This window comes from Pagrus major, chromosome 6 (genome assembly GCF_040436345.1).
Source record: "Pagrus major chromosome 6, Pma_NU_1.0".
In the NCBI taxonomy this organism is placed as follows: domain Eukaryota; kingdom Metazoa; phylum Chordata; class Actinopteri; order Spariformes; family Sparidae; genus Pagrus; species Pagrus major.
In genome coordinates this window covers 3,511,436-3,527,475 of record NC_133220.1, presented here as the reverse complement: position 1 = coordinate 3,527,475, position 16,040 = coordinate 3,511,436, and the positions used below count along the sequence as shown (strand labels likewise).

The 16,040-nt window shown below is 39.9% G+C and overlaps 1 protein-coding gene across 1 annotated transcript; it reads left to right on the top strand.

Annotated features, from left to right (window-relative positions):
• The first annotated feature begins 6,112 nt into the window (after window positions 1-6,112).
• On the top strand, window positions 6,113-12,587 carry LOC140997605 (V-set domain-containing T-cell activation inhibitor 1-like). Its single transcript, XM_073467552.1, has 3 exons — window positions 6,113-6,281; window positions 8,920-9,246; window positions 12,280-12,587. The coding sequence occupies exons 1-3, from the start codon at window positions 6,212-6,214 to the stop codon at window positions 12,585-12,587; spliced, it is 705 nt and encodes a 234-aa protein (XP_073323653.1). The 5' UTR covers window positions 6,113-6,211.
• Window positions 12,588-16,040: the final 3,453 nt, after the last annotated feature.

Below are 16,040 nucleotides of genomic sequence, written 5' to 3'. Positions count from 1 at the left end.
TGTGTGTGTGTGTGTGTGTGTGTGTGTGTGTGTGTGTGTGTGTGTGTGTTCCTGTGAAATGAAACCTAATGGTAACAGCCACACCTCTCAGTTTTTCATGATGATTAAAGGAGCGCTCCGTAGTTTTGATGAAGAAATGTTAATGAGAAGAGAAAGATCTTCATTTTTCTGTCTAAACAAACTAAATAATCAGGACCCTGCCACCTTTCTAGCTTCAAACAGTGTTCCCACTCCTGCCAGTTACTAAAAAAAAAAGATGATGAAAAATAAGTTTCATGTTAAGTTGGATGGTCGTCACCCCAAAGTGTCGTCCAGTTGGAAGATGTCACATAAACTTTTCTTACAAAAAGGACCTTTAGTATCCGTGCTGGAACACATCTGTCTTCCTGAGCATGTTAGCATTTAGCTCAAAGCAGTTAGCTTCTAAGTACAGCCTCTCAGAGCTGCTAGCGTGGCTGCAGAGTACAGCATTTAATTTATCACACCATGTTGTAGCTCTTCAACAGTGACTGGTTCAGACGTCCCTTCTCTGTTCAGACTGAACATTATTTTATCTTCGTTTCTCGGATGCTTATCGATGTTAATACTGCAGCTTACACTCAGGTAGTGGCTCTTTACTGACGTCATGTCCTGCTGAAAGGTGGTGAGGCCGGACTGATTAACTCTCGTGCTGATGACCACCTTCACTTAAAGGTGTAACACGTAAGATGTGGGCACCTGTCGAAGGCAGCTCCAATAGGAAATCACTAGAGTACTTGCTAACTGCTGCTCACTATGGTCTTTGCTGTAGATATCTTCGGCTGTAGCGACTAGCTGCTGATAGCTTATTTGCCTAGTTAGCCATACAGCTTAGTGGCCCCATTAGCTGACAGTTTGCCTGGACCGCGGGCAGCTGGGCTCAGCGATCTCTGAGACCGACCGGGGTCAGTTTGAAGACCGAGGAGACGATACAGAGGTGATTTACAGCGACTCTGACCAGGACTTTGACTCTAGAGACGAGTTTCACGACCAGTTAAAAGTTCCTCGTGGTGCTTTTAAAAAGCTCTTGTTAATATGTTCACAGGTGCACCTCCAAAACCAAACGTCAAAATACTTGATCAAAAAGAAGACAAGATGCTGCTGCAGTGTGAGGTTCAAGGTACTTTCCCAAAGCCTACAGTAGTGTGGCAGACCCTCAGTGGAGACATCCTCCCTGTTAAGACCACAGAGGTCACAGAAGGAGAAGGCAGCTACTCCATCGTCCTTGAAACTACTGTGAGCAAGAGCGGCCTCTATCACTGTGTAGCCAGACTGGAAGAAACTGGTGAACTGTCTGTTTCTGGGATCCTTGCATTTATAAGTAGTGAGTCTCTGTTTTTGTGATTTTCATGTGTGTTGTTTTCATATTAACTGTTCTCTGTGTTAACTCTGTGTTCAGTCTGCTGTACATGAGTGTTACATTAGCTTTTTCTGCATTTTGTTTCAGGTAACAAGCTGGAAACACAACACAAAGCCCTTGTAATTATACCTGTAGTTGTTGGAGTAATTTTGGCAGTTACAGTGCTCATAGTGCTCGTTTATATCTACATCAAAAGAAGAAACGAAGGTAAGTTTGAATATTTTTAATCAATATATCCATAATGTGCCGGCATCAATATAAAAGATACTGTGACTGTCATTTCCAGAGTCTACGACAGTGTTTGTCTTTGGTGTTTAGATTTATAGAAAATTCACTGACAATATATTTATATAAGAAGCTTCTGGGTCTAATAATGAATAAATAAAATGTAAATACAGATGTGAATGTTAATTATGTTCCTGTAAAGAGAGCTCTGCAGTGGGCCTCAATTCCTCCTTTTCATCGAGTCGTTGATGAAAGTTTGTCGTTATCGCTGAATCTGTTTTTGTCAAACAAACAGGAAGCACTCAGTCATGTTAGAGACCAAAACCCTTCATGATGACTGATGACTCAACACGAAATCTTATTTGTAGTTCATTTGTGTGATAATAGATTCAAGATTGTCACTCTGGTTTAGCAAGAAGACTCGGCTCAAAGCGCATTAATCCCATTAATCCCATTAATCCCATTAATCCCATTAATCCCACCGCTCAGCAACTAAAGCACGAGTAACAGAAGCGGTGCATGCCCACAAAGCTGACGCTAGCGGTCACAGCGTTTCATGCTAACAATACAAACGATATGCCAGATAAAAGCTGAGACTGCAGATTTGAAAGTCGAACACTTCATCACATCTCCACTGAAATCTCTGTAACTTTGCCCTGCTGCACTTTATTAGCATCAGTCCTGTCAGAGGGATCGTTCAGATGTTGTGCTGTGGTTTTCTAAATGTTTTGAGCTGTGACTCTACAAATGCTGAAAGTTGTCAGGCAGAACTCAGATATTTTATTTATGCTGTGTTCCAGCTTCATTTTACTCCGACCCAGCGAGATCTGCACTGGTGCTTACAGCTCTGCACAAATCTCACAAGTGTTACCTTTATTTTGGTACCAAGACTTTTTCTTGAGACCTTGTACCTGCAGAAGCCCCGTTCACGCTGCTTTTCTAGGCAGGAATGAATGAATGAATGAATGAAAGTTACAGAGGTGTAGAGTGGGGACAGTTTCCTTCAGCCTCTGATTGGCCAGCGGAGGTGGTAACAGAGCCGCAACAGAGGCGAGAGGGCGTCTGTGTGAATGGAGAAGCCGGCAGAAGTGTGTCGGTATGATGCTGTTCAGTCTGACAACTAAACAGATCCTTCGCTCATCAAATAAGAGAGAAATGACCCAGACTTCAACCCACAAAGCGACGTTACAAGACCAAACAATAGTAATGCAGTAGCAGGTCGTGTCGTCAGCGTCTTATACGAGGAAAAAAATCAGTGTAAATGTTTAGATTGGAAACACGTTGAAAGAAAACACAGATTCTCATCATTATTTTGTGTTATTTGCTGCAGGTTCAACTCCGGAGCCAACAATGGCCCTGTGACAATAAGGAAACCAACAACAGCCCACGACGAAACAACGCCACATCTTCAACGCCACTCTGCAAAACTGAAATGAAGCTGATAGCGGGTCGTTGACCTGCATTAGAAGAGGAGAGGGGAGGTTAATCCTGTGCATCGCTGCAGAGATACTGTGACATTACTGTTTCCTTTATTGTGATGTTTTACACAAAGATCCTGTTTGAATAGCGGTTAAAGAATAAAATAATGGAAAGGTGATAAGTAGAAGAACAGACACCATGTGTCACAAAGTTAACATCTCTAATATACAAACTACTTTTCACCTGTTTCACAATCAAATTTACTGTCAGGGAGGTTTTCACATACAAGAAACTTAGCTTTGTGTTTTGGTGCATAATGTTTCAGCGTAGTAAGAGAAAGTGCTGCAAGTTAAAAATCCTTAAATAGAAATTTACATTAAAAGATGTAAATTAAATCCTTTTGACCAAACAGCAGCTAAAGGTAACGAGATCGCACCGTCACAGTCCGAACTAAACATTAAGGCCTCAATCATTCCTTTGACAGATCACGTTTGTTTTAGGCTTTTTTGTTTTTAATAATAACAATAATAATAATAATAATAATAATAATAATAATAGCTTGGATTTATAATGCACCTTTCAGGAGACCCAAGGACGCTTCACACAGTAGGTATGTATGTATGTGAAGCTGTGACCCTGACGTGTTAACAGATCTTGTTTTTGTGTGTAATCTGAACTGTTGGTGCGACTCGTTGAACAGTGTTCCTGTCACAGACGTGTGTTTACAGCAGAGTGTGCCGGGACAATGTGATGATATATTGTTACATTCAGACAAAACTACCAGACTTCATCTGAAGCGTGCCATGATGCTGTTACAAGTTTAAAAATAACTGATACATTTTTTTTTACATTTTTATATTGTGTGCTATTAGAATTGTTTTCTCGTGAGACAATGCTGCTTATGTATTTTTAGAGAATAGTTTATGTTTTAGGAAATTTAGAAATGAGAAGATTGACATCACTCTCATGTCTGTGTGTTTAATATGAGACCAGGAGACAGTTAGCTTAGCTTAGCTTAGCATAAACACTGGAAAAAACGTGGAAACGGCTCGCCTGGCTCCATCTGGAGGTCTGGTCATCGCTGCACGAGAGACTAAAAGGCGGCTGAGTTTCGCCAACGCTGATTTTTTTTTTTAAACCTCTGGACAGAAGCAAGATAGTCCGTCCACAGAGCACCCCATAATGTTGTCGTACACTTTGTGTTTTTTACAGTGGACAGCGCCAGGCTAGCCGTTTCCCCCTGTTTCCAGTCTTTATGCTAAGCTAACCAGCTGAGGGCTGTAGCCTCATCTGTAAGGGCAGATGTGAGCGTGGTATCAATCTGCTCATTTAACTCTCAACAGGAGACTTTTATAAAATGTCAAACTTTTTCTTTCATGATGACCAGATAAAGTCTGAAGAGTTGTGAAATGGTTACACAAGTGTGACTTGTGTTCATGTTACAAAACATTAACACTGTTTTTACTGTCTGCTCTGTGTTCTGCGTGTTCAGTGTGCATGAAGTGAATAAAAGTGATTTGACCCTGTTGGTCCGTTTCTAAGACGAGGCTCCTACGTGTCCTTGAAATGCTTTAAAGTTTGAGAATTTAAGGAAAATATCAAGGCATTGAAAGTTTTTGAAAATAGACACAGGTTATTGAAAGTGCTGGAATTAATATATTTAATAGAAATTAAAGTTATTTTGATATTTTTTGAAAGGTGCAATATGTGACAATTTTAGTTTTAATCATTCAAAAATCATCAAAATGTGGAGAAATAACAGGTTTGATTTTAAGACGTTAAGAGTGTATACAGGATAGAACCGCTAGCTGCACGGCTAACTGTGCTAAATAGCTAATTTGTCAGAGTATATATATGTTTGAGTATCAGGTGGCTGATTATTACACATTGAACCTTTTACATACTTAAAGGGACAGTCCACCGCAAAATTTTATATATATATATATATACATATATTGTCTTACTCTGATGTTTATCCATCGAGATTTGTTCTGTACAGAAACACGACTCAGTAACTGAAGATGATCCACAGAGCTTGTTGTGAACAGTTTCATGTAGGAACTATTTTCTTTCTGTATCAATGTGCAGAAAGAAGTATGCATCTAAATCTAGGTAAGTATAGAAGATAATATTTAGCAATAAATGTACTTAAATATCAAAACTACAAGTAAAAGTAAATCATGCATATTTTCACATTAACATTAAGTATAAGCTGTTCACTGTGGGTCGACCGATTATCAGTCGGGCCAATTATCTGAACTGATATTCAGCATTTCTCTGATTATTGGACTCATCATTTCTTTTTAAATGTACTTAGTTACCTTCCATCACTGCATTTCACAACAAAAGACGGTACATTATTTATCATCATGTCCGTGTTTCCAGGTGTTCCTCTGACTTTCTCTTCAGTCTTTGGACATCCTCCAGTTAACTAGATAACTGGGTTATTTGTAAATCCACCACTCATCATACATTGGACTGTATTCAGATCCAGACTCTGTTGGAGCCTCCTGAAGCATCGAGCCCAGCTGCTGTTCCTGCTCGGTCTGTCTGGGTTAGTTGGGATTCAAGTATTTAAACCACAAGTTAGAAACAAAAAGAGAAGTTTTCCCTCTTTACCTGAAATCTGAGGTGTTTATCTTAGCGTCCATTTTCAAGACTGTGGCGCCCTCTACTGTCTTAAACCAGCCTCGATGTGTGGCACAGAAAGGTCTGACGGTGCAGGTGCGTGTGTGTGTGTGTGTGTGCGTGTGTGTGTGCGTGACAGGTATGATGAGTGACACATCCTCTTTTAAGGAGGCTGCTATTTTCCGTTTCTCGTCAAACATCTTCTGTGGTCAACACGTGAGCATAAGAGATCAAATGATCAAGAGATCAACAGTTGTCAGAAAAATAAAAACTCTTGTGAAGTACAGACACCTGAAAAATCTACTCAAGTACAGTAACAAAGTATTTGTACTTCGTTACTTCCCTCCTGTCAGTGGCCAACACCCAGACAAAATGCGATGGCAGCTGCAGGCCTGGTGATGGCGCTTTTATTCTGAAATATTAGTACCGGAAGTGCCTTAGCTTCAGGCTGAGGAGCAGAAACAGGTTGTGATGAACCAGTCAGGGTGTTGAGGAGTGTGTGAAGCTCCGTCATATAGAGACACCATCAGTGTGGTGAAGTCCTCAGAGGACATCACAACTATGGAGCTTCTTCCTCTCGTGTGTCTCTGTCTGCTGAGCTGCTCTGGAGAAACGTCTGCTGCTGGAGACGGTAAGAAAACTGATCATCACTCACTGACAGTTTTTAATTCTCACTTTGTTTCATCTGAGCAGCGGAACAATGCGGAAACATGCTGGATGTTCATCAGCTGCTTCCTGCTTTAGTGCGTACAAGACACCTGCTCAGGGCGCTGTGACGTCACACACGCACCCTGATCATCAGCACACATCGATAGTATTGATTGGATCGATTACAGGAGAATTACAGCTGGATGATGCTGAGTTTTGATCTCGAAATGCTCTGTAATGATGTCGTCATCACTGCTGTGTGTGTGCGTGCGTGCGTCAGTGCGTGCGTGTGCGTGTGCGTCGTCTCCATCCTGCTGCAGACACGCACAGGTTTCACAGAAACGCTCGTGCAGACATGAAACCTTCAGGATGTTGTGATTGTTGGACTTTGACTCTTAAAGTTCAGTTCACTTTGAACTAAAGTAGTTCCCTCAATAAAACAGAGACGTGGCGCAGATCTTCATCAGGAAGGACTTGATAGTTATTGGATCGTTAATGAGTTACATATAAACTATATAGTAGATAATGAGTTACCACAGGACAGACTGGGAGACACGTTATCGATCAATCATCAGCTGATGATGAGTTCATGGTGACGTTCATTACTGATTAGCTTCGGCTATAAAAGCTGTAGTGTGCAGCAGGTTTAACACAAACTGGTCCCTCAACAATTAAACATTAAATACATTAATACATAAATAAATATCTGTGGGTTAGAGTCACTTTATTCATGAGTTATATATGAATCAGTGTGAAACATGATACTGAATAGTTACCAAGTCAGATCATTAGTTAATCATTAGTTAAACATTGTGTGTGTGTATTTTGTGTAAGTGTAGTGTGTGTGTGTGTGTGTGTATTTTGTGTAAGTGTAGTGTGTGTGTGTGAGAGAGAGAGAGAGAGAGAGTGTGTGTGTGTGTGTGAGAGAGAGAGAGAGAGAGAGAGAGTGTGTGTGTGAGAGAGTGTGTGTGTGTGTGAGAGAGAGAGGTGAAGCTTAAATCTGATGTCCTTAGAAAGTACAGTGAACATATTTGAATTACAAAGTTAAAAAACGTGTGTTGCAGCTGAGGAACAGGATAGTTTGGTGGTTAGTTGTGTCTTTGAATTCAGTCCAATAAATCAGATCTGACATGAATAAAACTACAACTTCTCCTGGTGTTATAAAGCTGAAGAGTTTCCAGCTGAATACATTTTGTAAAATTCAACACAAAGCTCAATAACAAAAACCTAATTAACTATACTGTACGCTTAAATATACTTACTGTATACTGTAACACACTGAATTTTAGACGTCCACTTCAGGTGTTAAGGGGAATTTATTATGTACAACAGATGTCTGAAAAGACATAAACATTTAAACACACACTTATTAGTGTCCGGGATCGGATGTAAACTAGCTACACTGGTGAACTGAACTATGCCAAAACTGAAACACTGATTATTGCCCCTGATGGTGCCATTCCCCCCATAAAGCAGCATTTAGGTCAGTCAGGTCTCTGTCCAACCGAGCTTACGAAACCTAGGTGTTGTGTTTGACGAGGACATGTCTCTGGACCACCACTGTAAACAGTTGGTGAAGAACTGCTTCTATCATCTGCCGAATATCGCTAAACTGAGGTCCATGATTTCAAGACCTGAAACGGAGATTATAATTATGCCTTTGTTTCATCCCGCATTGACTATTGTAATGCTCTTTTTATGTGTTTTAACAAAAAGGCTGTAAATCGCCTTCAAACTGTGCAGAATGCAGCTGCAAGGCTCGTAACTGGATCCAAGAAAAGGGATCATATCAGCCCAATTTTATATTCCCTACATTGGTTACCGATTAATTTTAGGATTCATTTTAAGATTTTAGTACTTACTTTTCGAGCCCTCCATGACCAGGCTCCCTCCTACATCACAGAGCTACTGAGACCTACTCTCCCTCACGCTCTTTAAGGTCATCAGATCAGAAACTCTTGACGGTCCCTGCACTCATTTTAAAACACGAGGTGACTGCTCTTTCCAGGCCTCTGCCCCTCGCCTCTGCAATGCACTACCATTGACTTTACGTAGCACAGAGTCCACTGAAGGTTTTAAGAGGGAATTTAATCTTTCTAGACAGGCTCTTTACTGATGTTGATGTTCTGGGACCTCTGTGAAGCTGCCCGGATTTGTGCCATTGTGTGTTTTTTGTTGTGATCTCTGTATTCTATTGCATTTTATCCTTGTTGTAAAGCACTTTGTGATTTTATCTATGAAAAGTGCTATATAAATTAAATTTACTTGATACAACGGTTACCACGACAACGGTTGCCAGCAGCAACCACCACGCTATCAGTTGCTACCGCCATCTACTGGCGTAAGGTAGTAACTGTTTCAGCCCGGCCGGGACCAGGTGTGTCTACACAGGTAAATTTAATCAGAAAATGAAGGGGGCTGACCCAGTTAACAATGCAAACAATATCTCACTAAAATGACCAGGGTGCCACATTAGTACAAGCACGACACAACCAAAACTATTATGTTAGAGGAAACAGGTGTGTGAGTTATTGTTGTGGTGTGTAAAGTTGTTATCTGACTTTGTTTCCTGGTGACTCTGCATGTTAACATACTGAGTAACACATGTTTTTATCTTCCAGGTGTCAGAGTGGTCGTGAAAGAAGATGATGATGCTGTTTTACCCTGTTCGCTCAGTACCAAGGAGGACATCACAAGAAAGCTGTTTGACTGGAAGAAAGATGGTCAGAAGGAGGTGTTCATGTATGATGCAGGCACTCATCACAATAACGGCCTCTCAGGTCAACATCAGCAGTTCATAGATCGAGTCTCACATTTTCAAGATCAACTGAAGAACGGCAACGCCTCCATAAAGATCCATAATACAAAGATGGCCGACAGCGGGAACTACAGCTGCTTTTTTCCACGTCTTCAGCCGATACAAACATTCTACATTGAGCTTGTTGTTGGTGAGTGCTTTCATTAAACAGTTTAAGATGTCCGCTCATTTACTGCTGCGACTGGTTCAAGAGTCCCAGATGGACTTTTGTTGTGGTCAGAATCCACATCTGGCAGGGCCTCGAGCCCACAGAGCTGCAGCCACATCTGGAGAGATGACCTCTGTATCAAACATGCAGATATCAGAGACACGCTGCAGATTAAGTCTCTCTGTGCAATGAAATTTCAGCCGTCTATAGTAGATGAAATATGGCTTTTACACAGTATTACCTGTCTGTTTCAAAACAATCTAACATGTGTTTGTTTTTCCTTTCAGATCAAGTCTTAACCTCTTGGGGTTTCATTTTGATTTTGTGCGTCTCTGCCTCTTAATATTTACTCATTTTAAACTGTATAATACAAAGACCATGAGGAGCTGATACATGTCCACCAGAGATCACTGTAAAGCAAACACTCTGAGGTTTATCAGCTGTGTTGATCTTATTTAAAGCTCAGAGAGAGTTGAACTGGTAAATGATTAAACAGAGAAAAAGTAAAAGTTTTATTTTGTTTGTTTGTTTCATTTCATGTTTTAAATTAAATGAATAAGCTATAATCTGGGCCATCAGGCTGAAATTCACAGGATCTCTCCATCAACTTGTCTAAAATGTCTGAACCAAATTTTAGGCTGACAGACAGAAGAGGCTCTGAGATATTTTAGAAAGTGCAGTACAGATTATCTCCAGCAGATGTCCACAGAGCTCTCTAAAACTTCTCCAAAGTTACCAAATGATGATAATAAATCCCTTTAAGATGCTGGAAAATGTCCCTCAGTGTTAAAGTTGACGATAAAAAGATGTTGTGAGTGTTTAAATAAAGATTTACATATTTATTATCATTGAATCATGTCTCCTTAAACAGATCAATAAAGTTTCTCTGTTATGTGGGTGTCCCGCGACCACAGGAAGTCCGACAACAGTCACTTCCATATATGGTCACACAGGTAATTTAATTGGCTGCTGACTCAGAGTGTTTTCACGGTGCTGACTTACCATTGGATGAGAGCAGCTGTCAATAACACACATGTGACGCGGAGGTACAGATGCTGTCCTGTGATTGGCTGATGCAGTTAAAAGCCCGTTAGGTTCGTCCCTTTAGGTCGTAGAAAGATGCTGATTGGTTGGTTTTGTTCCGGGGCGTTTACTGATTTCAGAGATACTGAACATCATTGGTCAAATCTTTTGTCGATACTTTAAATTGATTAAAATGAAGTTTTTCGGAAAGTTTGACGAGCGGCGCTAAAAATAAACGAGGGACACAATCGACTTTTATTGTGGTGGTTTTGACTTCCGCTTCCGTTTAAACGCGCTGGATTTAACGGGTGGACTTTTGTCTTTAAAACGAGCCGCTGTTCGTCTATAAATGTCTGTTTTTACACCTATAAACACATTTTAACTGCGGCTACACAGGCTAGCTAGTAAGCAGCTAACTGTTTACTGCCGTAAAGTGAGACGCTGCTGTTGTGATGTCGTAAATCTTTATTTTAGGTTCCTAAATGTGTTGATAAAAACGAACATGTCAGCTTTCAGATGAGGTGTAATATGTGTGTGTTGACTTCTGTCGTCAACATGAAAATATGTTTTATGTTTGTTTATTAATTTTACACGTAAATATCGGGTCGCGTGCATCCTCCGCACCTTATAACATTAAGAGACAGAACAGGTGAAAACATCCCAGGTGAGTCCTGATTCTGATGACGTCACTCTCCAGCTCTCATTGATAGAAAATGGCTGCCATCAGCTCCACAGGCCTCAGTATCATTCAACACACTCACATCTGTTGAGCTGAACCTCTGTGTGTCATTCTGCTGTGTTACACATCTGGAGACAACAACATCTGTTCAGTTTGTGTCAGTGTTAAAGATTTACACTGAAAACTGCCTTTATATTATATTTATAATGACAGTCAATAGAAACTGTAAATATTGTGCTTTGATCATCTCAGTGACAAAAACACATTCAAAGTTATAAACACTCAATATTCCAGTTTATCAGGTAACACAGATAAAACTCACCAGTCTCATTAAACAGACCAGGAATTAATCTTCATGAAGGTTTTAATGATCAGATTGTGTTGAAACTGTTCAGAGATGTTGATTCAGTCTTATTGTCAGTTTGGAGACTGTAGTTTGTGTTAGTTTTAAACTGTAATGTCTGTGTAGTGTGTTGAGATACTGAGAGGTGTTTCTAATATTTAGTCCACCCTCGTTTGAAAGAATTAAACTATGAAAATATATAAAAACACGGCAGTTAAATGTATCACAGCCTTCTGTTGGCTGTAAAGCACCTTTCATCAAATTTTATGATTAATTTGCATTCAGAACACATATTTAAAGCAATTTCTAACCAACACTATTCAGTCCTGATTACACATTAAGTGTGTTTACCTTTGAAGATTCAGTCTTTCATTTTTTGAATTTTAGCTCATAAAATGTAGCAGAAATTAAGTTAAAAATGTCATACTTTCAAACAATAATGGAGGCTTTTCTATTACTGTGTTCTCTGTGTTTTACTCTTCTACCTGTAAACAGTTTTTTTTTTTTCAGTTCAATCTCAATTTTACATTTTTAATGCTGAAATTGTCCATTTTATTCTAGAGATGCACATTATGGATTTTTTTCAGTGGATACCAATAATTACTTTCTTCTCATGGCCGATACCGATTAGATAGCTGATAATTTCACATCACAAAAGACTTTGGAAGTTAATGCACACCAGAGGGTAAAAGACTCAGGTGTGAGAAAAGATGGATGATTTAATGTTCTCCAGTAATAAATAAATTAAATAAATTCTCTCTAATAAGATTTGTTGTGTTAAAACTTTTTTTTCCCTCCTCTGTCAACTCTGGTAGAACATGTATTGCAAATTTCAATCTTGTTGTCTTCCTCTGAAACTATAAAAAACATCCACACCAGGGACAACATATTTGGCGTTATGTGATAATTTATCAGGCTGACATATGTTGTGCATCGATATTATAATGTGTTGTTCATATTATGTTCACAGGTGCAGCTCCAGAGCCATATATCAAGATAATTGATGAAACAAATGACTGGTCTCTGCTGCAGTGTGAAGCTCATGGTGATCCACTTCCTACAGTAGAGTGGAAGGACAGTGATAACAACACTCTTAATGCTGAGAAGCCACAGATCTCAGAAAGAGGAGGTCGTTCATACATCACTGTCAAGACAACTGTGACGAAGGCTGACAACTACAGCTGTGTAGCTACGCAGGAGACAATCAGCCATCAGATTGGTTCTGAGATATATGTGCACTTGGCAGGTCAGTGGTTTTTAAATATTGAAGCAACTTGAATTACCCGTGTGTTTTAACGAGTTCAGACTGAACACACAGGTAATCAGCTCAAAGTCTGTTGATGTTGAAAATGTTTCAAACTGAAGGAACTCTGAGACTTAAAATATAAAAAGCAGATAAAAGTGTTCTGATGGAAATAATAAGAAGAAGTGGAGTTCATGTTTGTGCTGCTGAAACATTCACTGTAAAAACCCTCCAGCTGTTAAATTAACTGGAATAAAATCAACTTTTGTGTTCAGTCTGAATTCACCTTTAAGGATCATTTACATCATTCATTATCTTCTTTATGTTGGATATGACTACGTACAACTGTGATGATACATGACTACAATATGAGCACATACACTTGATTCATGTGTTCATTTAGTTAATTAATCAGAGAAACTGTGTTCACTGAGAGAGAAACTCTTAGTCCTGAAACACATCTGAGCTCTGTCTCCTCAAGTCACACTGGTGCTGCTTCTGGTTCTGATGCCACAGGATCTTCATCACTAAATCTTTGTCTCAGTGACATGAAAGAATGATGTTGGTACCAGCTCAGGTCCACTGAGGAGCTCAGACTGAAAGTGGTCCTGAACTCTGAGCCTCCTTTTCTGTGAAGTTTGTGGCTCCTTTCCAATTGAGAGACAGTTTCCACAAACCAGGTGTGACACACTGAATTTTAGACGTCCACTTCAGGTGTTAAGGGGGATTTATTATGTACAACAGATGTCTGAACAGACATAAACAGATAAACACACACTTATTAGTGTCCAGAATCGGATGTAAACCAGCTGCACTGTATCTGCTGCGGCTGGACTTCCTCTGCACTTGATACAACGGTTACCACGACAACGGTTGCCCGCAGCAACCACCACGCTTTCAGTTGCTACCGCCATCTACTGGCGTCAGGTAGTAACTGTTTCAGCCCGGCCGGGACCAGGTGTGTCTACACAGGTAAATTTAATCAGAAAATGAAGGGGCTGACCCAGTTAACAATGCAAACAATATCTCACTAAAATGACCAGGGAGCCACACAGGCCTGTAGTGAAGCTGCACAGGCTGCCTCTTCTGCCTGCTGACTGTTTAAATCCTTTACACCGACTGTTTGTGAGTTCACACCTGGACAAGTTAAATGTACATACAGGTGGTTATTGAACAAAGATTTCTGCATCGCCAGACTAAAATGAATCACAGCACACAAACTGAGTCTCACACATGATGACACCGATCTGAAATGATGAGTTATGATGAGTGATAATAACAACATGAGTCATTAAACATCAGCACACATTTTAACTCACTCTGACTAAATATTCATTAAACATTATGATTATATAATATTGCTAGAATTAAAGATTATTGAAGTTACAGAACAGTTGTGTTAGATTACTTTAGATTAGAGCTGAGAGGTACGGCCTGAAAATTATATCACAATATTTTTATGCCACATCCTGATATACGATATGTAACTCAATATATTGAAATTTTCTCAAAAGCGCTTCATAAATGTTAGGACGGGGCCACAAAATCAAATATCACAATATGTTTGACCAAACAGGCCCTACTGTGACATCAGTATTATATAAGGATGACGATTGTTACTTTCACGAAACATTAACACGATGAGATTTCTGATCAATAATCATCATTAATGTGGATATAATGACTCAGTGGGTAAAGAAAGTATCAGAACAAGTCGAACAGTCTGGTGAGTTCAGAACATGACGTCACTTTACTGTAATGAGCCTTTAAAACCAGGAACAGACAACAGTTATGATATATCACCATGTGAGAATATCAAATATCTAAGACAATATATAGTCTCACATCATGACAACAGTATATATTGTATATGTTGCTCAGCCCTGCTTTAGATTGTACAGGTGTTCCTATTAAAGTGGCCACACCCGAGCCCTGTTAACAGAAGGGGACAAGCTTTTAATGACCCTGTGTTTCACATTTCATAACACATTTTCTTTATTACTTTAATGTAAATAGACAACAAAGTTCACATGACGTCCTTTAATGTTTTTTTAAGCACAACAAATGTGTAAAAGTTCAGGAGCTGCTGTAAAGTCTTCACTGTTGATGTGTTTCTGTCATGATGTGAGTCAGAAAAAGTGTTTTAGTTGTAAATAGTTGATTTTTAAAGAGAAGTTAGAGAAGTTTTACTCGTCTTGTTCTATCTAACAATGTAACGAGGTGTAATTAAGGTTTCTGTTTCTCTGTTCTTCATGTTTCTCTGCTTCTTAAACACACTGTAATCCTCATGTACAAGCAGAGAAGTGATGAACAGGAAACATCATGTTTCATTTATAATCCTGTAATTGTTCTTTATAACTGATGTCTCACTACATGTCTTGTTATCTTCACAGAGTTGCAGCTCCAGAACCAGGTGAGATTCTGTTCTAGTCGTGTTGTTTCACAAACAGCTGGAGGAGTGAGTGCAGTCAGTAGTGCAGCAGTGGATGAGTGAAGATGTGCTGTGTGGATGTTGAGCTGTAAAAACAAACCAAAGGAAACCAAAAGCCCCGACACAAAGATGTGTGAGCAGATGTTCTGAAGGATTTCTATACATGGAGCACATCAGGCCCAGGTGTGTCCCCTGCTGCTGATGAAGCTCCCAACAGGTCTGCAGCCCTGGAGACAGAAAGCACAGCAACAGCAGAGTGAAGCCGTCAGAGAGGCGTCACTGTGAGCTCTGTTTAGATTAGAGAGATTAGAGAGAGACTTTATTAATCCCAGTGACAAACTGCAGCGTTACAGCAGCCGAGTTACACATGAATCACACAACAAACACCATGAAGACACTCAGACAGGAAGAGAATGTGTTGATCTGCTCCCATCAGGCCCAATAACTGTGGAGCCGACCAGCACCAAGAAGCTCACAGTGATTTTAACCTTCATGTTTCTGGACAGTAGTCAGTGGTGGAAGAAGTACTCGGATACTTTACTGAAGTGAAAGTAGCAGAAACACAAAGTAAAAATACTCTGTTACAAGTAAAAGTCCACTTGAGTAAAAGTGTAAAAGTATCAGTAAAAGTATTGTGAAGAAGTTTTATATTTTATCAGATGATCCTGTGTTTTTACTGTCAGATCAAAGTGATGGACTGTAACTGAGTCCATTTATTTCTTCACTGCTGGGACCAGAACCAGAAGCAGCCTCTGAGCTGTGGAGCCCAGCAGGAGGAAACTGGACCTGAGATCAGAGCTCACATCACTGTTCCTGCTCACATTCATCCCAGTGGAGTTTTCATGTGAAACAAGTTCAGATTTCAGGAGCAGACTCACCTTTAGTTGTTCTGTGTGAGCTGTGAGGTCCAGTCTGCTGTTTATCATCTGCACTGACGTTCTGACTGATGCACTCACTTTGTATCTGTTTCAGGGTGGTCTGCTGGATGGGTTATTGGTTTTGTAGTTGTCAGCCTCCTTTTAGTTGTTGTTGCTGTTTCAGCTGGACTTTGCATCAA